At 48.0% G+C, this 26,710-nt stretch overlaps 1 protein-coding gene across 1 annotated transcript in view; it reads left to right on the top strand.

Annotated features, from left to right (window-relative positions):
* LOC144755671 (chromodomain-helicase-DNA-binding protein 8-like) overlaps window positions 1-26,710 on the top strand; it is a 1,307,007-nt gene that overhangs the window by 880,705 nt on the left and 399,592 nt on the right. Inside the window, 1 exon segment of the mRNA XM_078644841.1 lies at window positions 8,132-8,340. Within this exon segment, the coding sequence (XP_078500967.1) occupies window positions 8,132-8,340 (209 nt within the window).

Here is a 26,710-nt window from a genome sequence, read left to right as displayed (position 1 = left end):
ACAGCACCTGTCTCTATTTAGAGTGCCAGCCATTAAAGCTTTTATGGAGGGTCTCAAAAGAATAATACCTTTAAGAATGCCACCTTCGCCTGTGTGGAACTTAAACATAGTGCTCACACGTCTCATGGGACCTCCATTTGAACCCTTACACAAATGCGAATTGCAATTTCTCACATGGAAAGTGGCTTTCCTAGTAGCCATTACTTCTTTACCATTCAAGAACCTTTTCTGCAACTGCATCACAATAAGGTGGTCCTTCGTACAAACCCTAAATTCCTGCCAAAGGTAATCTCAACGTTCCATCTAAACCAATCTGTGGAACTTCCAGTTTTCTTCTCGCAACCACAAACAGTAGCAGAAAGAGCTCTGCACATCTTAGATGTCAAAAGAGCGTTACTATATTACATAGAAAGAACACAAAGCTTCAGGAAAACGAAACCGCTTTTTGTATCCTTTTCACCACCACATAAAGGCAACCCAATATCGAAAACGGGTATTGCCAGGTGGATTAAGTGTATCCAAATATGTTATCAGAAAGCTAAGCGTACACTGACAATTCCTCCAAGAGCCCATTCTACTCGAAAAATAGGGGCTTCCATGGCATTCCTAGGGAACATTCCCTTAGAAGACCTCTGCAAAGCAGCTACATGGTCTACACCGCACACATTCACAAAACACTATTGTGTAGATGTGCAAACAAAACAACAAGCCACTGTAGGCCAGCTGTACTTAAAACACTATTTCAAACAACTGCAACAGATACGGGTGGTCGCCGCTAGTGTGGGTACTGCTATATAATCTATGCATAGTGTGCAATCTGCAGCTCATATACCTCGAACGGAAAATGCTACTTACCAGTATGCATCTTTTCTTGGCATGTAGAACTGCAGAATTGCACACGCCCACCCGCCTCCCCGGCTACCTATATCTGTTCCCGTGTTATTGACATTAGATACAAACACACATGGTCATCACTATCTCTTAGCTCCATCACTTCCCTAATGGCGAAAAACAATCTGGGGATGGAGCCGATGCCCATGCGCAGTATCACCCAAGGGAGGAGTCACCTATCCTGTGACTTCCAAAGGCTCTCTACAAGAAAAACAAACCGCAAACATCCGGTCCCAACACTAGGTGGCCATCTATGCATAGTGTGCAATTCTGCAGCTCTACATGCCAAGAACAGATGCATACTGGTAAGTAGAATGTTCGAGGCATGTGGGCTGCTGAATTCATATCTTGTGCATAGATCGCCGCCTAGTGTTGGGTCCGGATGATTGCACATTGTTGTCCTGGAAGAGTCTTCGAAGTATCACGAGATAGGTGGCTCCTCCCTCGGACTACAGTGCGCATGGGCATCCTCTCCATCCTCAGATTGTTTTTTTCTGCCATTGGGTTCGGATTTACTTTTCTTTACTCAAGTTCGGAAACTTTTCTAAAGGCCAAAAGGCCTTCGGGGTCGTCGTTATTGTTATTTCGATCAGTGCAGAGTTCTTGTTCCAGTTCTTTTCGACCAGGACGTCGAAGAGAGCCGCGTGGCCTTTTCGACACCAGAGGCCCGATCGTCGATGGAACTGAGCCCGTTCAAACGATGCCCCCTTTGTAACTTTAAGTACCCGCACATCGATGTACACCCGGTGTGCAACAAGTGCTTATCACCAGACCACAATGAGGACAACTGTCTAGCTTGTGCTCGATTCAGGTCAAAGAAGACGCTTAGGCTCCGACGTGCGGCGAGGCAAACGATGACGAAGCCAGCGCCCGACCCGGTGAATATCTTTGGTGAAGAAGACGATGAGGTCGTCGAGGCTCAGGATCCAGGACAGGAATCGGATCCCGGTTCGGAGCATGACTCCAACTATTATGAGGACGACTAAGAAGAAGTCGATAATGAAAACGTCATCGAGGTAAGGGATGACGTATCCCCCATCGGAGCAGTCGATAACGACTCAAGCGATGAACCAGGCCCAACAGTGGGTACGGAGCGCAGAACAGACACTGAAAGGCTTCCAAGGGCTCAGGTCGAGGCATCGCCGGAAGGCCTTAGCCATGATCATGAGGAACGTTCTATAGCCCCGCGTCTCGGCCCGGCTAAGAACATATCACACGAGCCATCGGTCGCAATACTGAAAGCGAAACCGAAAGCCATCGAGTCAAAACCGAAACTGCTGAAGACAGTCTTCGGATCGAAGAGTTCGAACACATCGGATTCCACGAAGAAAGCAAGTGTCGACGACCCTGTGAGGTCAAAAATGAAGGGCGTCGAGCCAAAGATCTGTGCGCTAAAGTCCATCACACAAGTCAAGCATGTCGAACCGACGAGGTGGACGTCGACGGACAGCGACACAAACAAGGGACTCGAGTCTCGGAGGGTTCTCGATCCGAAGCAACGAGTCGACAGGCCACAGCTCGTCAAAGCCCTCGAGCCAAAAACTAAAGGCGCCTCGAAGGAGCACGTCGAACCGAGGCAAAAGAGCGCGCCTCCGACGCAACAAGCACCGAAGTCAACGCAGGGCCAAAGGCATACTGACGAAAGGGCTAAGTCGTTCGGACCTCTATCGACGCCGGCCCCGAAAAAGGTTAGTCTGTCTAAAGACTCGCTGCCACCGATAAAGTTTGGTCTGCCCCCGACTGCACGCCCTAAGGCGCTCGATCCGAAAACCGGGGTCGAGACACCCAAGACGGTGTCAATGGGAAAAAGAAGTCATCCTCTAGAAGAGGATATTGTATACCAAGAACCCTCCTATGATGAACAGTCGAAGCTATATATAGACTCCGAATCTGGCAGACTTTCCATTTATCAAAGGAAGATCAGGTCGGAAAATCCTCTGGAATCATATAAAATTCCACTCAAAAGGAAAAGGGATTCTTCTACATCGCCTGTCCTTTTTGAGACTGTAAGCTACCATGGCCAAGACACTTCTGCATACTCGCCCACACGCACTAATGAGGATATGGGGTATGACTATAATGAACAATATGATTACCCTGCGGACACAGATCAAAATGACCAGACTCAAGCCTGGGCATACACTATTGACCGGGGGGGAGTCACAGACTATTCCTGATACTCCTTCTTATCCTGTCAAAACTTCACCAACAGAAGATACAGCTGCGTTTAACACATCAATAGAAAGGGCAGCACTGAATCATGATGTGGAAATGCATGTTGACCCAATTGAAGAGGACTTCTTGTTTGACACTTTCTCCACTTCAGAGAAATCAGTTAAAACATTGCCAATGTTGAAAGGTGTTCTTAAACACGCAGGAGACATTTTCAAAGAACCCACAAGAGCAAGGGTTGTTAACCCCAGAATTGAAAGAAAATACAGACCAGCGCCTGTGGGCCCTACATACATTAAGGGACAGCTGCCATTGGACTCTTTGGTGGTATCAAATGCTCGTAAGCGTGCCAACTCAACAAACTACTGGTGATGCTCCTCCTCCAGACAAAGAGTCTAAAATATTAGAAGCATCTGGGAAAAGGGTAGCTGCTCAAGCAGCTAATATCTGGAGAATTTCAAATACACAGGCTCTATTAGCCAGATACGATAGGGCGCATTATGACACAATAGAGCAACTGCTACAACATTTTCCTGATGCCTCCAAAGAGGGAGCAGAAACACTTATACAAGAAGGGAAACTAATATCCAACGCATCCATTAAATGTGCGCTTGACGCAGCAGACACCGCAGGCAGGGCCATCAACACAAGTGTCATGCTCAGGAGACATGCTTGGTTGCGCATCTCTGGGTTCAAACCTGAGATTCAAACCACATTATTAAATCAGCCTGTGAACCCTGATTTTTTATTTGGTCCTGATGTGGACACAATCTTAGAGAAGATTAAAAAAGACACAGAGACAGCCAAATCTATGGGTGCCTTGCAGTCACAACAATTCAGAGGCGGCTCCTTTCGTCGCTCCGGTAACAGAGGAGCTACAAGGGGCCAGGCATCCCAGCATACTCCATACAATAAAGGGAGCACGCAAACCACCTATAATAAGAACAATAGAGGTGGATACCGTGGCAACAGCAGCAAGGGCAGAGGACGAGGGAATAACAACACCAGATCCTCCGCCAATACTAAACAGTGACACCTTGTCACTGCCCCCAGACCATGTAACACCGGTTGGGAGCAGATTACAACAGTTCCTGCCAGTCTGGGAGAGCATGACCACAGACAGGTGGGTGAGACAACTTATTCAGTATGGCTATTGTCTAGAGCTAACATCCACTCCACCCAACATACCCCCAAGACACCGTCCTATGTCCGCAGAGCACATAGACTTATTGCAGCAGGAAGTCCTCAGCATGCTGAAAAAAGGGGCCATAGAACTCGTCCCTATACAGCAACAGGGTACAGGGGTGTACTCGCTGTACTTCTTAATCCCCAAAAAGGACAGGTCTCACAGGCCAATACTAGACCCCAGGCCCCTAAACCAATACATCTTGTCAGAACACTTTCACATGCTCACTTTACAGCAGGTTCTACCATTACTCAGTCAGGGAGACTTCCTTGCAACATTAGACCGAGAAGATGCGTATTTCCACATACCAATACATCCAGCACACAGGAAGTATCTCAGGTTTACCATACAAAATCAGCACTACCAGTTCAAGGTACTGCCTTTCGGGGTGACAACTGCCCCAAGGGTGTTTACCAGCTGCCTAGCGACAGTAGCGGCGCACCTGCGGAGAAACCATATTCACGTCTACCCCTATCTGGACGACTGGCTTATCCAAGCAAAGTCAGCCCAGCAATGTGCCAACCACTTGTCCCGCACTATTCACCTCCTACACAACCTTGGATTCTCATTAAACTACACAAAGTCTCATCTCCAACCCGCCCACGTACAACAGTACCTGGGAGCGACAATAGACACTCTGGCAGCAAAGGTTCAGCCAAACTCAGCGAGAATCAACAGCATTCAATCAATGATCCAGGGATTCAGACCCCAACACTCGCTCCCCGCACGGGTGTTTATGCAGTTGATAGGCATGATGGCCTCCTGCATCTTCATAGTCCCTCACGCGAGACTACACATGCGTCCGCTTCAAGAGTGCCTGGCACAGCAGTGGACCCAGGCTCAAGGACAATTGAAAGACCTAGTGTTGGTGACCGGTCGCGCATACAACTCTCTGAATTGGTGGAACCCACAAAACCTTTGCAGGTGTCGACCGTTCCAAGAGCCTGTGCCACAAATAGTGCTGACGACGGACGCATCTCTCCTGGGATGGGGAGCGCATGTCCTCCATTACACAGTGCAGGGGCTGTGGACGACACAGCAGAAGAAGATGCACATCAACCTGCTGGAACTGATGGCAATCTTCATGGCAATGAAGGCGTTCAAGGTACATTTGTGCAACAAAGTCTTGTTGATCCGGACGGACAATATGACTGCCATGTACTACATACAGAAGCAGGGAGGGACACACTCTCCACAGTTGTCACATCTAGCGCAAAGCATGTGGAAGTGGGCCATTCAGAGAAACATCTTCCTCATGGCGGAACACCTCCCAGGCAAGGACAACCAAATGGCGGATCTGCTCAGCAGACACAGCCACCAGATGCACTAGTGGGAGATACATCCCTCAGTACTGCAACCGTACTTCCAGTAGTGGGGTGACCCAGAGATAGACCTATTCGCCACAAGGGAAAACGCAAAATGCCAAAACTTCGCCGCCAGGTTTCCACATCCGCAGTCTCGGGGCAATGCGATATGGATGAACTGGTCAGGCAAGTTTGCGTACGCTTTTCCCCCAGACCCGCTCATACCACTAGTGGCACGCAAACTGCGACAACACTCAATGATACTCATCCTAGTTGCTCCAACGTGGGCAAGGCAACCATGGTACACCACGTTCCTAGAACTTTCCGTGGTGCCTCATCAAAGGCTGAGATTAACACCCAGTCTTTTAACGCAGAGCCATAGCGACATTCAGCACCCAGATCCGCAACAGTTGAACCTTGTGATCTGGCTCCTGAAGTCATAGAGTTTGGTTATCTGAACTTGCCTCCTGACTGTATGGATATTATCAAAGCGGCAAGAAGACCTACTACCAGAGCATGCTACGCGGCGAAGTGGAAACGATTTGTCATCTATTGCAACAATAATGACATAAATCCGCTAGATGCATCTACTCAAAACATCATATGTTAACTGTTGCATTTGCACAGATGCAATCTGGCTTACAGTTCCATACGTATACATTTAGCTGCGGTGGCAGCTTATCTTCAGAACAGGCAGCACCTTTCACTCTTCAGAGTACCTGCTATTAAAGCTTTCATGGAGGGACTCAAACGAGTGATACCTCCAAGACACCCACCTTCGCCTGTCTGGAACTTGAACGTAGTTCTAACCAGACTGATGGGACCACCTTTTGAACCTCTACACTCGTGTGAGATACAATTCCTAACGTGGAAAGTGGCTTTTCTAGTGGCGATTACATCCCTTAGAAGAGTTAGTGAGCTGCAAGCCCTAACTATTCAGGAGCCATTCATACAAATTCACGCAAATAGGGTTGTGCTACGGACAAACCCTAAATTTATGCCAAAGGTGGTATCCCAGTTTCACATCAATCAAGCTATAGAACTGCCAGTGTTCTTCCGAAATCCAGATTCAGTGGCAGAAAGAGCTCTACATACCTTAGACGTTAAGAGAGCTCTCCTGTACTATATAGACAGGACAAAACTTTTCAGAAAAACTAAGCAACTGTTTGTTGCCTTTTCACCACAGCACAAAGGCAACCCCATTTCCAAATCCGGTATAGCCAGATGGATTGTTAAGTGCATACAAATTTGTTATCAGAAAGCTAAACGCACATTAACAGTACCCCCAAAAGCGCATTCAACACGCAAATTAGGGGCATCCATGGCTTTCCTAGGAAACATTCCTCTAGAAGACATATGTAGAGCAGCCACATGGACTACCATACATACATTTACCAAACACTACTGCGTAGATGTACACTCCAAACAGCAAGCAGCTGTAGGACAGGCTGTACTCAAGACTCTTTTTCAGACTGCTGCAGCTGGCACGGGCAACCACAGCTAAAGGGAGACTGCTATACATTCTATGCACAAGATATGAATTCAGCAGCCCACATGCCTCGAACGGAATATGCTACTTACCAGTATGCATCTGTTCTTGGCATGTAGGGCTGCTGACATTCATATCGCCCTCCCTCCTCCCCGGTGCCTGTAGCAGCTGTAGCACTCAGAATTAATCTCTAGCATGGACATCACTTACTGTATCATACTCCATCCCTGCCACAATGGCGAAAAACAATCTGAGGATGGAAAGGATGCCCATGCGCACTGAATTCCTGGGGAGGAGCCACCTATCTCGTGAAACTTCGAAGACTCTTCCAGGACAACAATGTGCAATCATCCGGACCCAACACTAGGCGGCGATCTATGCACAAGATATGAATGTCAGCAGCCCTACATGCCAAGAACAGATGCATACTGGTAAGTAGCATATTCCTTTCCTTTCCTTAAGATAATAACCACAGAAAAACAATATGTGAAGGTCTGTTTGGGCAGAATACTTGTCACAGGGGCAATTGATCAGGTCCGAGTGGTTAAATATTTGTGATGTAAACCCTAACATTAATGGGATCAAATTTAACCGAAATCGCAATAAAAGGAATTTATGGTGCAGAGTTGTGACCTCCTCTAAATAAGGGTATGCACCTTCCCAAATAGAAAAAATGGTTGGTAGGTCAGAGTAGATTGCTTACTGTGGTTGTTCTCCCTGGGAGTGTACTGGGCCTTCAGTATAAAAGTGTCCACCAATCCTTGCTTTGACATTAGCCCACAAGCCATTGGGTCCGTGAACTGAACTTTCAACCCCAGCTCAGTCAGTTCTTGCTGTATAATTAACACAAAGTTCATGGTATGAATGCAGATTAAACCTAAATTGGGTTGTTTGTAAATGTATGCTTTTTTAGCTAAGTGTTACATTCTCTGCAGCAACTATAAGCCTATGTTTGTGCGTTTTATGTAACGGAGTCTGACTAGTAATGTAAGTGTTGAAACTCTCACTTGTATTTGATGGAGCTGGGGGATGAAGGATCCAATGCTCAATAGTTTTTTTTTATCTTTCTTGTGCTCTCTCCTTGATCAGGTGGACAAGGCGAGAAGAGTCTGAATTCTATCGGGTAGTGTCTTCATTTGGTGTGGAATACGACCCAGACACCCAGCAGTTTAGTTGGGATCGCTTTCGCTCTTTCGCTCGTCTTGACAAAAAGACAGATGCCAGCCTTGTGAAGTACTTCCTTGGTTTTGTTGCTATGTGTCGGCAAGTTTGCCGGCTTCCCCCAGTAGCAGGAGACGGTGAGTCATGTCCTTTGTCTGCTCGTTTACACTATGCTCTATATGCATTTTTGCTAATTGATTTTTAGACTTCCCCATCATGAAATCTTCTTTGTCAAATACTGAATTGTCCATTTGAAAGATATTGTAGCCATTAATTAATAAACAATATTTTAAAGTCACATATAGCGGATTAAAGCAGATGGGGCTAGATGCAGCAACATCTTTGTGACAAAGGTTCTCTTCCAAGGGATCATCATCTATATTCATAAGCATTAGAATATTCCTGCCCATGCGCGGGACCCCGGAAACACCATATTATATGTGCCCCACATATATATATATATATATATATATATATATATATATATATTAAGCAATTGCAGCCCAATAAACACTAGAGCTGAATCATGCTTTAAAGAATTTCCACCATACATGAATAACATGCATTAGAAATATGAGAAACAACACAAAGCTTGTTTAGAAACTGTTTTAATGCTCAGAAAGCAGTAGAAATTCTCATAAAAACACAAAGCTTAGAAAGTTCCCAGGCTGCATTGCAAATACACAGTCTAAAAAGACTGAAAAGCTAACCTGTAGCTGCATAGCAATAAACTGACTCCGTGCCTTTAAGGCACTCCTGACCCCCAGCTTCCCATCATGCCTCAGGGGTGACAGGTCAGTGGTTCTTTCCGGCTCCTTCAGGAAGGATCCTGGTAACAGCTCCACTCATTTCTGATTTCTGTCAGAAATTCACTTCATTTTCCACAACATTTTTGTCTTACTTAGACGTTTTACACCTTGTCAAGTAAGAATCTGTCTTTTATTGACAGTTTTTGTGGAATTTTCTACCTTACAATGCCTTCTCTTTTTGATGCCTGTCCTTCTTGTGGTAACAAGAAGGCCAAGGCAGACAACCATGAAGTCTGTATACTTTGTCTACCTGAAGAACATGATCCAAAGACCTGTCCTCACTGCAAAACCCTGTCAGGAAGAACTCTGAAGGACAGGGAGAGAATTCGCATCCATGGCCTAGCACACAGGTCATCCAGAGGAAGGTCTCCGGTAAAGAAGGGCTCCAAGAGATCTAGAACACATTCTAAGGACAAGACTTCACACCCTTCAGCTTCAGCGTCGGGCTCGGCGCTGAGAAAAAAACTACCGGTGGGTCATTTATCTAAAAAAAAACCTTTGACAGCGGGCTCGCCGTCGAGAAGAAGTGATTCGGGTACGTCGTCGACGTCGAGAATTCAAGATCCTCCACCGTCGTCAACTCGGCGTCGAGGAGCATCACACCTCTGCTGTCGTCAACCAGGCGACGATCGGCGTCGAGAAGTGTGACCCCTCTGCCGTCGCCAACCCGGCGACGATCGGCGTCGAGGAGCAGAGACCCTCTGCCGTCATCGATTCAGCGATTGACGTCGAGAGCCCAGAGTCCTCCGCCATCGACAACCAGGCGTCGAGGATGAGATCTCCGTCGGCGTTCGGCGTCGAGGGTGCCCAATACCCCTCCGCCGTCGCGTAGACCCTCGACGTCGAGATTGGCTGCTCCGCCGTCGTCCCAGCGACGTTCGGCGTCGAGAGAGAAACGCTCAGTCGTTGGCTGCACATCGCCGTTCGACGTCGAGGGATCACCGATCTTCGAAAGCCTCTCACCGGCATCGCTCGCTGTCGAGGCTTTCGATGTCAGAACACCCGACGTCGAAGCGTCAAGAATCGAGGAAGCAAGGATCGACGTTGAGGGATTTCCGACAGATGTCGAGGCCCTCCAGGGAAGGATCGGTGATTCTAGTGATGGAGTCAGCATCCCGCCACTCATCCTCGCGTTCGTCCAGGCGAGCTTCTTCAAAGTCAGCCTCTCCAGAGCCTAGAAACCCTGTCCGCAAGTCACCTTTGCGACGGACGGAGCCTTCTTCTACTGAGGTGCGGTTATCCCCGAGATGAAATCTGCCATTACATCACTGGCGGGATTCAGGGGCTACGAGGCGGATGCAGGACTATGCCAGTCCTATGCACAGCTCTCCTCTTCAAAGACTGGTTGAAGGAGCGGATAGACACAGCCCTCCCAGACACAGAGTCCAAGCAGAGAGATCACCTGTGAGGAGGCCTGCTAGATCCCGTTCCCCCAGAAGGGAGGACCGCCCAAGCAGATCACGGGATAGGAGGCACAGTGCTCTAGTGTTTATTGGGCTGCAATTGCTTATTTTTATATATATATATATGTTCGAGGCATGTGGGCTGCTGAATTCATATCTGTGCATAGATCGCCGCCTAGTGTTGGGTCCTGATGATTGCACTTTGTTGTCTTGGAAGAGTCTTCGAAGTATCACGAGATAGGGGACTCCTCCCTTGGACTACAGTGCGCATGGACATCTTCTCCATCCTCAGATTGTTTTTTTCCGCCATTGGGTTCGGATGCAAACTCCTATACTCCAACTCGGAATCGAAAACAAAACTTTTCTAAAGGCCAAAAGGCCTTCAACTTTATCGGTATTGTTCTCGCTCGGTGCCTCTCGACTCGATCCAAACTTCCATCTCGAATCGGTCGTTGACGCGGGCCGTTGGTCCTTTTCGACGCCACGTGAGCCGACCGTTGATGGAAAGAAGCCCGTTTAAAAGGTGCCCACAATGCCACTCCAAGTTCCCACATACTGATAAACACTCAGTATGCAACAAGTGCCTTTCCCCAGACCATAGGGAAGAAACCTGCCCGGCCTGCGCCCAGTTTCGATCCAAAAAAACTATACAAAACCAACCAAGAAACCAAGAAATGCAGCGACAGGCACCGGAACCGGACAACATCTTAGATGATGACCAGGATCTACAGGACGCCCCAGACTCTGACCTCGAAATCGTTACCGTCGAGGACTACTCCGACTCCGACGAGGGACTCCCATCGGGGCAAATCGTGAGTACACTACCCCCGACACCAACTAGCCCGTTACCAAAGGCTTTCGTCGAGGCATCGCCAAAAGGCTTTAGCCAAGATCATAAACTTTCGCCAGCCCCGCCTTCCGGCTCGGCTCCGAAATCGAAACCGAAACCTTCAGAAACACCAGGGCCCAGGACCATCGTCCCGAAGCAGGTTCCAGAGCCAAAAAAGGTCACCGATCCAAAGGGCGTCGATCCAAACAAGGCGCACAGCCAAAGAGCGTCGCGCCAAAAAAGACTGTCGACCCCACAAAGGCCGTTCAGCCAAAATCCGTCGACCCCAAAAAACTAGTCGACCCGAACAAAGGCACACAGCTGAGGGGCGCCGAACCGAAAAAGGTCGCCGACCCGAACAAGCCTGCTGCCCCGAAAAACGTCGACCCGGCGCCGTACCGAAACCAGTGTCGAAGCCGTCCAAGCCTATTGACCCGAAGATAACGCCTCCTAAGACACCAGTCGATCTAAAAAAGACCATCGACTCGGAGAAAGACACTCATCTACAGAAGTCTACAGACCATAAAAAGCGAGTCGACCCAAAAGTTCCGGTCGACCCGAAAACAGGGCCCAAGCCGAAAAAGTCCAACAAACCTCCCAAAAGTCGTCGAAAAACAAAGTGTTACCGACCCGAAAACGTCTAACACTAAACCCAGGACTGTAGAGGAAGAATTATTCCACCCAGATCCATCAGACGACCAAGCTAAAATATATATTAACCCAGACACTGGTAAAGTTACCATCCTGCATAGGAAAAAGAGGCCTTTGGACTTGTACCAGATTCACCTATTCCACTGAAGAAATAGGACTTTGGGACTTCTCCCTCAAGACCCTTCATCCCTTTTCAACCTATCATGCCTACCACACCTTTTGCTCCTTCCTCACCTTCACACCACGGGGACGATGAGGGAGACACAGGGTATGAGCCACAGCCTCAATATGATTTCCCACAAGATCCTAACCAAGAGGAACCTTGGGAAGAGCAAACAGACCCTTATGACACCCATCCCATCCCTGATGTATCCACTTATCCTATGAAGCCGTCACCTACAGATGACACAGTGGTCTTCAACCAACTCATAGACAGGGCAGCACAATTCCTTAATGTAGATATGCATAGTGACCCTGTGGAGGAAGACTTCCTGTTTGACACATTCACTACTGCAGAGAAAAGTGTCAAAATGCTTCCAATGCTGAAGGGAGTCCTAAAACATGCAGCAGACATATTTAAGGATACAGCCAGGTCATGGGTAATCAATCCCAGAATAGAAAAAAGTATAGGCCAGCTCCCTCAGACCCTACTTACATCAAGGGCCAGTTGCCAGTAGACTCTCTGGTGGTTGCAAACGCACGAAAAAGAGCCAACTCTCAGACTACAGGGGAAGCACCTCCCCCTGACAAAGAGGCAAAAGGGTAGCTGCACAAGCCTCCAACTCATGGAGGATTACTAACACACAAGCCCTACTGGCTCGCTACGACAGGGCGCACTATGATCAGCTCGAGAGCCTTATGCAACACCTACCCGAGCCTTTTAAAGCACAAGCCAATGATCTCATCCAGGAGGGAAAGTTCATATCAAACGCCTCCATCAAATGTGCGCTCGACGCTGCTGACACCGCAGCCAGGTCAATTAATACTAGCGTCCTGCTACGCAGACATGCATGGCTGCGTATTTCCGGTTTTAAGAATGAGGTGCAGTCCACCATTCTTAACCAACCTGTCAATCCTGATTTTCTATTTGGCCCTGTTGTCGACACCATATTGGACAAAATGAAAAAGGACACTGAAACCGCAAAATATTTGAGTGCTTTGCAATTTTAACAACATAGGGGCTCCTTTTGACGCTCCTCATACAGAGCAAACACACAAGGTAATGCCTCGCAAACATCTGCCTCATACAAAGGTAACATACAAGGTTCCTTCAATAAGAACACATCCAGGGGAGGTTACAGAGGTAACCGTAATAAGGGAAGAGGGCGTGGAGGCAATAATACCAGAGCCTCCACTGCCACAAAACAGTGACTTCATTATGCTGCCTCCGGACCACTTAACACCAGTCGGAGGCAGACTACAGCAGTTCCTACCTGTCTGGCCCACAATTGCCACGGACAGGTGTGTAAGAGAAATTATCCAGTCTGGTTATTGCCTAGAACTGACTTCTACGCCAACAAACATACCACCCAGACATCGTCCTATGTCCACGGAACCCATCACCCTGCTACAACAAGAGGTGGAATGCATGCTGGAAAAGGGGGCCATATAGCTAGTCCCTTTCCACCAACAGGGGACAGGAGTATACTCCCTATAATTTCTTATTCCAAAGAAGGACGGTTCCCTCAGACCAATATTGGACCTCAGACCCCTAAATCAATGCATACTGTCGGAGCACTTCCATATGATCACACTACAACAAGTGCTCCCCTTGCTACAGCAAGGAGACTTCCTAGCAACACTAGACCTCAAGGATGCATACTTCCATATACCCATCCATCCAGCCACCTGAAAGTATTTAAGGTTCACACTGATAGGTCAACACTACCAATTCAAGGTTTTGCCCTTCGGGATTACCACGACTCCAAGAGTGTTTACAAAATGCTTAGCGACAGTGGCGGCACATCTGAGGAGGCAACACGTCCATGTGTACCCTTACCTGGACGATTGGCTAATACAAGCAGAATCGTACCAAGAGTGTGCGGCACACACGTCACAAACAATACAGTTGCTACACAGCCTAGGCTTTTCAATCAACTACACAAAATCGGATCTGCAGCCTTCCCACATACAGCAATACCTGGGAGCCACTATAAATACCTCAGTGGCAAAGGCATATCCAAACTCAGCAAGGATAGCCAGCATGCAGATACTCATTCGCAAATTCCTGCCACAACACTCCTTGCCAGCTCAAGTCTTTATGCAGCTCATAGGCATGATGGCCTCCTACATATTCATTGTCCCCCGTGCCAGAATCTAAATGCGACCATTACAAAAATGCCTAGCACGGCAATGGAACCAGGCTCGTGGACAACTAAAAGACCTAGTGTTGGTAGACAGTCGCACTCACAACTCTCTGCAGTGGTGGAACCCACAAAACATTTCCAAGGGGCGACTGTTCCAAGAGCCAGTTCCACAACTAGTACTAACAGCTGACGCATCACTGACAGGCTGGGGAGCCCATCTCCTTCAATACACAGTACAAGGGCTCTGGACAAACAAACAGAAACAGCTGCATATCAACCAACTAGAGTTGCTAGCAATATTCCTAGCCATGAAGGCTTTTCAGTTATACTTTTACAACAAGACGGTGTTGATCCGAACGGACAACATGACTGCAATGCACTATATCCAAAAACAGGGGGGACGCACTCTCCACAGCTGTCCCATCTGGCACAGAGCATATGGAGATGGGTGATTCCCAGAAAAATTTTTCTCCTCGCGAAACACCTCCCGGGGAAGGACAATCAGATTGCCGACCTGCTCAGCAGGCACAGCCAACAACTACACGAATGGGAGATTCACCCCCAAGTTCTCCAGCCCTTATTCGAAGAGTGGGGTCACCCAGAGGTAGACCTGTTTGCCACAAAAGAAAACTCCAAATGCCGGTACTTTGCCGCCAGGTTCCCACATCCGTTGTCACTGGGCAATGCGATATGGATGAACTGGTCAGGCAGATTTGCGTACGCTTTTCCCCCAGCACCGCTGATCCCGCTGGTGGCACGCAAACTGCGACAACACTCACTCACACTAATCCTAGTTGCTCCCACATGGGCGAGACAACCATGGTACACAACGTTCCTAGAACTTTCAGTAGTTCCTCTTCAACGACTATGCCTTTCTCCCCATCTTCTAACCCAGAACCATGGAGAAATAGGACACCCAGATCCCAATCAAATGAACCTAGCGATCTGGCTTCTGAAATCTTAGAGTTCGGATACCTTAACTTGCCCCCAAACTGCATGAACATCATTAAGGAGGCAAGACGACCAACCACACGAGCATGCTACGCAGCTAAATGGAAAATATTTGTTATTTACAGCAACAATAACCAAATCCACCCATTAGACGCTTCCATACAAAACATTATATGTTACCTGCTGCACGTACACACAAGTAACTTAGCATACTCTTCTATACGACTACATCTTGCTGCTATAGCCGTATACCTTCAAAACAGGGAACACCTTTCACTGTTTAGAGTACCAGCCATCAAAGCCTTCATGGAAGGTTTAAAGAGGGTGATCCCTCCAAGGCAACCCCCTTCCCCAGTCTGGAATCTAAATATTGTGCTTACCAGACTCATGGGACCTCCTTTCGAACCTTTACACTCATGCGAACTACAATTCTTATCGTGGAAGGTTGCATTCTTAGTTGCCATTACCTCACTCAGAAGAGTGAGCGAATTACAGGCACTAACAATTCAAGAACCTTTCATGCAGGTGCATGCTAACAGGGTAGTTCTTCGAACAAACCCCAAATTCATGCCTAAAGTTGTATCCAATTTTCATATCAATCAAGCAATTGAACTGCCAGTATTCTTTCAGAACCCACAGTCAGTAGCTGAGAGAGCCCTACACACAATAGATGTAAAAAGAGCTCTACTTTATTATGTAGACAGGACTAAATAATTTAGAAAAACAAAACCACTATTTGTTGCTTTTGCACCACAGCACAAAGGAAATCCTATTTCAAAGTCAGGAATAGCCAGATGGATAGTTAAATGCATTCCAAATATGTTATCTCAAAGCTAAACGCACTTTAACAGTGCCCCCTAGAGCACACTCTACTCGGAAAATGGGGGCATCCATGGCTTTCCTAGGAAATATTCCCCTTGAAGACATCTGTAAGGCAGCCACTTGGACCACCATACACACTTTCACTAAACACTACTGTGTAGACGTGCAAGCAAAACAGCAAGCTGCTGTAGGCCAGGCTGTCCTCAAAACTCTTTTCCAAACTGCTGCAGCTGGCACAGGTGGCCACCGCTAGAGGAGATACTGCTATTCAGTCTATGCACAGATATGAATTCAACAGCCCACATGCCTCGAACGTAATATGCTACTTGCCAGTATGCATCTGTAGGGCTGCTGACATTCATATCGCCCGCCCTCCTCCCCGGTGCCTGTCGCAGCTGCAGCATTCTCTTTGGCATGGCCATCTCTTACTTTCCTATCTCCATCTATGCCACAATGGCGAAAAACCATCTGAGGATGGAGAAGATGCCCATGCGCACTGTAGTCCAAGGGAGGAGTCACCTATCTCGTGATACTTCGAAGACTCTTCCAAGACAACAAAGTGCAATCATCCGGACCCAACACTAGGCGGCGATCTATGCACAGATATAAATGTGGGTAAGTAGCATATTCCTTATATATATATATAATAATATATATGTGGGGCACATATAATATGATGTTTCCGGGGTCCCGCGCATGGGCGGGAATATTCTAATGCTTTTAACTTTTATGAGGATACCCCTGGAAGAGAACTAGGATTACAGGTAAGTAACTAATCCTTACTTACGTTACTTATTCTATTTTTTTTTCTTATTGAATTTGTGTGAGCCTTTTCTTAACCGCATCCGCGCTAGCGGTTTTCCCGCTGTGCGCTGAAGTTATGTAAATACCGCATTACATGACGAGCTCAGCTTGTCATGAGCGTACGAGAGGTGTACCTCATGACGAGCTGAGCTCGTCAGTGTGGAAGGGGTTAAGGAAGTCATAGTTTATTGGGCAGTATCCTATTTGAATGAATGAATGAATGAAGGTTTGTAAAGCATGCAGCAATCCAAAACAGGATGCCCCGGCGTTAAGGACAAGTCTCAGAGAGGAGGAACGGTTAGTTATTGTTACAAAGCCAGGTCTTGTTTATTTAATTCATTCTCTGTAGTAGAGAATCGAATATTCACAGCGAGAGAGTTCCGCAATTTGGCAGCCAGAACAGCAAAAGAGCATCACCAATATTGGCATCAAGCTACTTGTCTTCGACCCTTCCCACATCAATGTTCACATGCTCAACCCCATCTTCATGTCCAGCGACAGTCAAGTGCAACCGCGTCTCACAGTTCATCTGGAGTTGGTAAGTTTGTAGATTTACATAGTGTGGCTTATTACCCTTGATGGGCACAGGGAGATTAAGTGATTTGCTCAGAATCACTGGACTTTGCGCCAGCGCCAAGACTCAAACCCGGATCTCCAGCTCCCAAGTTCGCAGCTTTTGCCCCTGCACCACATCCTCTCTACACCCATTACAGTGTCCACTACACCATCTGAGGACCTACCACAACTGGCACCATGCCTCCCAGCTCCACACCCAGAAACTTGTAAAACAGACCAGTGGAACAATACTCTCAAACTCCCACCACCCATTTACAATTCCAATCCAAAACAGGCTGTGAAGAACTTCTCCCAGTGGATCACAGAGTATGCCAGCACCAGTGTCCCTACCAAGCCAGCCAAACCCAAAGGACCTGCCAGAGGAGCGCTCAGCCAGTACCACCACCTCCTGAAAAAACATAGACCAGCGTCCTACCAGACAGCATAGAAGCCAGCACAAACCAAAGAAAGTTGCTGTTCTCCATCCAGTAGTTCTTGAAACCCACAGCCCCTGGGAACAACATCAACCCCTCCCAAGAAAAACACCCTGGAGGATTTCTTCCACAACTAGATCTCAGTCATCTACGAAAACTTCAAACTTCAACCCCCTGCCACCGACTGCATCAGCCTGCTGACACCCACAAACTCCAAACACCTGCTCACGTAGTGGGTCGCTCTCACAACTCAGGCCACAATCTCCATCATGACCTCCGTGCACTCAGGAGCATCCACGGACCCCTGCCCCCCCTTCCTCCCAAATCTTCAACCTCGCAAGCTTGTTGACAAGCTCACAAAAAGTCTTAAACGCCTCTATCATCTGTCTCCTTCCATGAGAACTGCAAACACGCCGAAGTGAAGCCCTCCCTGCAGAAACATTCCGCCAACCCAGTAGAACCAAAGAACTACAGACCCATCTCCCTGATCCACTTTACAGCAAAGGTTCTCAAGAAGGCAATGAACCGGCAACCCACGAACACCTGAAATGCAACAACTTCCTGGACTCCTCTCATTCTAGATACTGAGCAAACCACAGCACAGAGGCAGCCCTTATCGCAGTCACAGACGACTGCAGGGCCCTCCTGGTCCTCGGCGAAACAGCAGTCCTCCTTCTCCTGTACCTGTCAGCTGCCTTTGACACCATATCCCATCACATTTTAATCAACAGGCTCCACCATATCTAAAGCCAGGACAATGCCCTCAAATGGATCACCTTGTACCTCACCGATACAACCCAGAGAATCCATCTCCCACTGTTCACCTCTGAACCAAAGTAGATCATGTGCAGCGTCCTGCAATGATCGTTCCCCAGCCCCCCACTCTTAAATGCTTGCATGACCCCCCTGGCTGAGACAGTCCGATTGCACGGACTCAACATAATCTCCTACATCGACGACAACCAACTCATCCTCTCCCTCCTCCTCGCAGACACCCCTGGATTCCTGAAGCAACAGCGGAGGGCGCTCCTTCTTACTCCAGGCAGCCAAAGCTTGGAACCAACTTCTCCTGCACCTCATGACTGCCCCATTGTTCCAGGAATTCAGGAAAGGACCCAAGACCTGGCTGTTCGAATGAACAATTACCACAAAGCAGTCCTGCACCATGAAACCATCACAGATCAATTGTTGCACTCTATAAATCCCAGAGTGGTTGGTTGATTCAGCATGCTGGGCAACCTGTGATTAGGGATAATGCAGACTTTGACCTGAGAGGATTTAAGGAGTTGCAAGGGGATGTACCAATGAAATAAGGTCCAAAGATAAGACTGGTCTTTACCAGAAAGTTACTTAGCAATTATGAAAGAGATAACCTGCTACCAAAAAGGGATCATTATCTATACACTGAATCCTGATTAAAAGTGCTAGTTACACTCGGACCTTGATACACAAATAAGGACACCTTATTTTCAGACAGTAATCAATCACAGAAATGTCAGGCTGTATATCGCAGAAAAATGTTAAATTATATATGTCGGAGAGTGGGTTTCTGTTGCAGTAACCCCCCTCCCACACTCTTCTTGCCAGATTTCTTTTTTTAAAACTTCTCTTTATTGAGGTTTGCAAAGAACAGTCGTACTGATCGTGCATGATAATGGGTAGCACTTCAAATCCCTGAAATTCAATTATGAAAATAAAAATCATATCCCAACAATAAACGGGGTACAAAGGAGCACTTCCCGAAAAGATAAACGATTATATGCATAGTGTTAGATCAATTTTTTTTTTTTTTGTTAACAGATGTTCGAAGCATATGAGCTGCAGATTACACACTGTGCATAGATCGCCACCTAGTGTTGGGCCCGGATGTTTGTTTTTGTCCCGAAAAGTTCTTTCGAAGTCACGAAATAGGTGACTCCTCCTTTGGACCACAATGCGCTTGGGCATCTGCTCCATCCTCAGATTGTTTTTTTTCGCCATCGTGCTCGTATATGTTTCCTGCGCTCCGGTTTGGAACCGAATCTCCTTCGGCGCGCAATCCTCACCCAGTTCGATGGTATTGTTTCGATCACGCTCCCCAACTACGCGATTCTTCACCACTTCGAAGTCTTCGATTCCGGTCGTCGACGAATGCCGTCGGGCCTACCTAGGACTTACTCTCTGGCTCATGGAAAGAACGCCATTCAAGAAGTGACCTCAATGTGGGTCGAAGTTTCCCCACACAGATCTACATGAGGTGTGCAACCTTTGCCTCTCACCGGAGCACGAGGGCAAAGACTGTTCCGCTTGTGCCTCCTTCCGTTCCAAGAAGACAATTCAGGACAGACGAGCTCGAAGAACAATGACTCGCTCGTCAGCATCGATCCTGGATAACATCTTCCAAGAGGGCGTCGACGTGCCAGAACAGCAGCGGGCCGAAATAAGCGCCAGCTCCTCCGATGCCGAAGACTCAGACATCGAGGACATCACTCCAGCTCAACGGGTCGTAAGTAAGAACGTCGACCCCGACCCTTCCTCGACACCCTCCAAAAAGGCTTTGGTCACACCCTCACCTTCGGGCCCGGTTGCACACCGTGAGACTGCTTCCCTCGCCCTTCCTTTGGGCCCGGCAAAGAAGCCTACTAAGCCTGCAGGCGGCTCGTGCGTGAGTCAGCCATTTCCCGGTGCTGATCCCATACCGACACCGAAGAAGAAGCCATCTTCCTCAACCACGCCAACCGCTGCTCCAACACCTAAGCACTCGGCGCCGAAGACTGGCACCGGCTCATCGATGCCAAAACCGCACTCTGAGCAGAGTAAAAAAAACGCCTAAAGGTCCCGACTCTCACGCTTCGGAGCCGAAAAAAACCCGGGACCGAAAAAACAAGTTCCGGTAAAAGACATTTCGAAAGGTCATACTTCTAATCCAAAAGACCCTAGACCAGCTACCGAGTCGGTGACAAATACCTCCAGAACCGAAAACTTCTACGCCGAAGGATCTGCCCTACACAGCAGAGCTTTTTACACCAGATCCTACTCAAAAGACTCTTGTAAAGGATCCTAAGACTGATCAACTAGCTCTTAGCTCCAAGAAGAGACCACTAGAGGCGCCTACACCTCCTCCTCCTCCAAAGAAGAGAGATATTGCAATCTCTCCATTAAGGGTCCCTTCTCCACCACCTCCCCATACTATTCCTTCTCCTCCTACACCACATTATTCGCCTACACATCCACTAATCCAGATGATGATGTAGATGTATATTGTTATAATGTTGACGCACCTGTGTGACTACGTATATTGTTATATTGTTGACGCACCTGTTTGACTTTGCACACTTTACCCACACCACCTCAACGATCCCTACTTCTCTACTACTGTCGCACCTGTGGGACTATACATCCTGTACTCACCCACCTCAACTATGCCCACCTTTAAGCTACAAATATTTTAAACACGCTTAAGCAAGTATATGCTCCTTATTTTTGTACTTTATATTATTGACGCAACTGTTTGTCTATGCACCGTGTACTGACACTACCTCACCTGTGACCTACCTCATGTTTTTTGACCTACCTATGTAACTAAGCACCTTGTACCTAACTACCTCAAATATTACTTTGTATTACTCCTTATTACTTTGTATTATTATCCCCGTGTCCTTGTAAAGCGCTCTGATATCTGCAAAGATCTTGTTCGCGCTATATAAAACTTTCAAAATAAATAAATAAATGCAGACTGATGACAGGTGGGGGTGCACATGACCCAGCAGGGACCAATAGTCCCCCTCCATCACCTAATCCATGGGATGATTATAACACCCCTGATGTGCCTTACGTCCCCCAAGACGATGTATATCCTTCCAGGCCTTCCCCACCAGAGGACACTATAGGTTTTAACCTAGTATTACAGAGAGCTGCCCAGTACCATGGGGTTGACTTGCACACCGATACTGTGGAGGAAGATTTCCTATTCGACACTTTTGATAATACACAAAGGTCAACTGCTATTTTGCAATGCTTAAAGGGGTCACTAAGCACGCAACAGAGGTACTTAAAGATCCTGTCAGGGCTCGGGTTCTCAACTCTCGCATTCAGAAAAAATACAAAGCTCCCCCTACAGATCCAGTTTACATTAGAGGTCCAGCACCACTATATTCTTTAGTAGTATCTAATGCTAATTCACAAACGTCAGGTGAGGCCTCACCACCAGATAAGGAATCTAAACTCCTTGACGCCTCTGGTAAGCGCACAGCGTCAAAGGCAGCTAACATATGGCGCATTGCCAATACTCAAATGCTATTGGCAAGATATGACAGGGAACATTATGATGAAGTAGAATCCATAATGCAGCATCTACCAGATAGATATTAAAACCGGGCCAATGAACTCGTACAGGAAGGTAAAAATATCACAAATACTTCCATTCGTTGTGCCCTAGATGCGCAGATACTGCCTCAAGGGCAATTAATACTAGTGTCCTTCTGCGTAGGAATGCCTGGCTACGTATTTCAGGTTTCAAACCTGAAGTGCAAAACTCCATCCTCAATCAGCCATTTGATGAGAAACACCTATTTGGACCTAATGTCGATGTATCTTTAGGGAAAATGAAAAAAAGACGCCGACACAGCCAAATCTATGGGAGCCTTGCAATTGTCGCTCATCATACAGAGGCAACACAAGAGGCTACGCCTCCGATAGCCCCTCCACTTCCTGTAAAACCCCTAGTCAATCCACATTCACGAAGGGCTATCAAAGAGGGGGGTTATAGGAGTAACAACAACAAGGGCTGGGGCAAAACCAACAACTCCCGCTCTGCCTCCACCCCTACCCAATGACTTTCCTCCGCTTCCCCCCCACCATTCCACTCCTTTGCGGGGAAGACTACAACAATTCCTTCCTGCCTGGACCAACATAACATCAGACAGGTGGGTGCGACAAATTATTCAATCAGGTTACTGTCTAGAACTAACATCTACCCCCCCAAACATACCACCCAAACAACGGCCAATGTCACAAGAGCATCTATCACTGCTAAAGCAAGAAGTAATATCATTGCTAGAAATAAGTGCAATAGAACAGGTTCCTCTGCACCAACAAAACAAGGGAGTTTACTCCCTATACTTTCTTATCCCAAAGAAGGACGGCTCTCTAAGGCCTATTCTAGACTTCTGACTGCTAAACAAATACATACAGTCAGACAATTTTCATATGGTCACACTCCAACAAGTCCTTCCTCTCCTGTTACAAAACGACTTCCTTGCTACTCTAGATCTCAAGGACGCATACTTCCACATTCCCATTCGCAAAGCTCACAGAAAGTATCTCTGACTTGTAATAGACGGGCAGCACTATCAATTCAAAGTACTCCCATTCGGAGTCACGACAGCACCAAGGGTATTCACCAAGTGCCTAGCAGTGGCGGCGGCACATTTACGAAGACAGCACATCCACGTCTTCCCATACCTCAACGACTGGCTCATAAAAGCCAGCTCATACAACCAATGTGTAGAACACACCCATGCCACGATCCAACTGCTACACAACTTGGGGTTCACAATAAACCACACCAAGTCTCATCTGCAACCATCCAAAGTAGAACAGTACCTCGGTGCCACAATAAACACCTCAACAGCGCTAGCTTATCCAACTCCAGTAAGGATAGCCAGCATGCAAGCTCTTCTCACAAAGTTTCAGCCACAACACTCCTTTCCAGCACGAGTGTTCATGCAACTCATAGGGATCATGGCCTCTTGCATTTTCATAATGCCCCATGCAAGACTTCAAATGCGTCCTCTTCAAGAGTGCTTATCACGTCAATGGAACCAGGCTCAAGGTCAATTAACAGACCTAGTGTTGGTAGACGGTCGGTCTCATGGCTCTCTGCAGTGGTGGAACACCAAAAACCTTTCCAAAGGGCAACCGTTCCTAGAGCCAGTTCCTTAAATAGTCTTGACAGCGGACGCACCGCTCTCCGGCTGGGGAGCCCACCTACTGCAACACACCATGCAAGGCAGTTGGACACCACAACAAAAGTTACTCCATATGAATCACCTGGAGTTGTTCGCTATATTCCTAGCACTGAAAGGTTTCCAAAAGCAAGTATCAAAGCTGTGTTAGTCCGCACGGACAACATGACAGCCATGTATTACATACAGAAACAGGGCGGAACACACTCCCTGCAACTCTCTCAACTAGCACAGGACATGTGGCGGTGGGCTATACCTCAAAACATATTCCTTCTAGCCCAGCATGTTCCAGGAGTACAAAATGCCATAGCAGATCTGTTTAGTTGTCAGACACAACAGACCCACGAGTGGGAACTTCATACGCAAGTGTGAGAAGTTGGCCTGATGTGCAGTGCTCACTATTCTAGTGATCACTATATATCAGTCCAAACAACCCTTATTGATGATTGGTTGTAAGTCAACCTTATAGACCAGCTATCCTAGTAGCATGGATACGAGCAGTCTAAGGCTAAGACTCTAGAGGGCGTGTTAAGCCAGCTATTTTACCATCACATTACCCCTTGAACACCCAGTGAAAGGACACCACACAAGTGTTATGAAAATAAACAGTATATTTATTAGAATCACAACAACCCTGTACTCTTTATGAGGACAGGGTGCTAGGCACACAACAAAACTCTTACGAAAATACTTAAGTTAGCACAGTATATACAAATGCCCGAGGGGCACGAAAAACCATATACTCTAAAAGTGGAATGCGAATTACTAGCAGGTAAGTAACGATTCTCAGAGGCTTTAGTAACGCTAGGCCTACAATACTGAACACTCAGGTTAGGAGCAGGAGGCCTAGGGGAGCCACGTGCAGAGTGGGAACTCTCACGCGTAAGGCGGGAAAAAGCCTATGGAAGCTAGAAATCACAAAGTTACTGTTCTCGGGCGAACCCGACTAGGTAGGTCGAAAACGACAGTGGATCTGGACCCTTGGATAGTGAGGCTATGCTGGGGCACCGAAAATGCCGAAGTTACCTAGCCCAGGGGCTGCGGCTGCATAGGTCTGAAAAGACGTCGGGATTCCTCGTTGACGAACCAGGAGCCTGAAGAAGAAGTTGCTGGCAGGCGGCCAGTGAAGAAAAGTTCGAAGAGATCCAAGCCTGGATCAGGGAAGAAGAAAACCTGAAAGCAGAGGGGACCAAGTTCTTGAATCACTAGCCAGTGATTAAGTGGGCACCAGGATGGCACCGGGCGAAGTCACCGCAGTCAGGTGAGTGGGTGCTGCTGGGCTCTGTAGTCTCACGGACCACGAGGCGTTGTCGGCGACCAGGATGGAGGTACGAGCTGTCCCACGATGGATGATGCTCTCGACGTCGCTGGACCCAGGATTGGGGCAACCAGTCTTGGCAAATTCAAGCCCACGCGGTGGACCTAAAATGGCGTCTGGAGTGGACCAGGAGGGTCCGGGGTGCTCCTCTTCTGGAAGGGAGCAAGGGCCAGTCTGGAGCAACCAGACCAGCAGCAGTGATGTCGTCGGGCGTCGTTAGGAAAGCCACAAGCCAGCGGGCTAGTAGCCAAACAACGCGGTGAGCAGCAAAAAGCAGAAGGGCCCCACGCAGATCGTGGAGATGCTGGGAGGCTGAACTTCGGTGCTGGAGCTGCTCAGGGTCGGGGCTTCTCGGTCCCCAAAGCACTCACCAGAGGATCCCTCGGCGGTCGTGCTGGAAAGAAGTCGTGCAGTCTTGAGTATGGCCGGTCCCTCGGTCTCGTCGCACCCACGGTTCTCAGCTTGGCTGTAGAGGTGGGTAGAGGTCAGAGGTGCCAGGGAAGCCGGTTCTCGTCGAGCTGGGCAGTCAGATTCCGGAGGAAGGACTTGCAGCAGACCGCAGTGTTCTTAAGATGGTGCCTGCGGATGCAGGGTGACTACTCCTTAGTCACAAGGGAGAATCTTGAAGAAGAAATCTTGATGTCCTTTCGTAGAAAGTCGTGTCTTGATTCCAAAGATGATCTAATTTGGAAGGGGGCCTGCTCCTACCTTTATCTGGGAAAAGGGGGCTGGCACGCGACTAAGTCCTGCCCTATGGGTGGGACCAGGAGGGGGGTGGTTACACCCCTCTCCTTTGGCGGGCTTTCCCCAGGCCATTGGCTGGAGTGCCCCTGGAACTGGTTTCAGCCTGCCTATGCACAGTGAGCACCGGGGTGCCACTTGCAGTCACCTTCCTCTGTAGCCCTGCCTACCTGGAATACACAAAACCCTGTCTGGGACGGTGCTGGCACCGCCCCTGGCAGGAAACCCTTTGTCCTTGCCTCCTGCTCTGGGAGGACTCCCAGCAGCAGGAGGGCAGACTTGTGTCTCGGTGGCAGCATCCATTTTGTGGATGCTAAGGCTCTGTCTGACTTTTAACCGGGTTATAGGTTACATGCATGTCGTGTCCCTCTAGAAGGGTGGAATGCTAACCCCGTCGCCAGAATTGGCGAGGGGTTAGTATTCCAATTCGTATGACACCTTACTCGACATGTTTTGATAAAGCGATACCAGAGTTGGCATATAACCGCGAGGATTATAATGCACTTAAGAGTATATGGTATGCGATATCATGGAAACGGCTAAGGGATAGATCCCGAAAGCCGCAGACAGGCTCAGCTCATGCCAGAGCACCATCTCACACAATTCCAAGCACTCTGCCTTCAGGATTGTTAAGGCCTGCCATAGGAGTGACTGATAGGAGATCTGTGTGTCCATTTTAGGGTTAGATATAGGTATACTATATCTAAAGCAAAGGGTGAGTAACACCACCTTGCCCCAGCTGTCGTGCAGCCAGTTGTGTCAGTTTAGTTAGTCAGCCCAGGGGTGGCATAATACATGCTTCAGCCCCTGGGAGACTTCTGGGTGCACCTCAGCCCTGGGTACAGGGACTTGGAGAGGGCCCAGTGCCAATTCAGTACCTGAGTACAATTTGGATAGAGAGAACAGCTAGGCTGTGGGTCTGATTAGCAGGCCCACAGC

Source organism: Lissotriton helveticus, chromosome 5_1 (genome assembly GCF_964261635.1).
Source record: "Lissotriton helveticus chromosome 5_1, aLisHel1.1, whole genome shotgun sequence".
NCBI classification, from domain to species: Eukaryota; Metazoa; Chordata; class Amphibia; order Caudata; family Salamandridae; genus Lissotriton; species Lissotriton helveticus.
The sequence above is the reverse complement of the archived record's forward strand: the minus strand, read 5'-3'. Positions and strand labels throughout refer to the sequence as shown.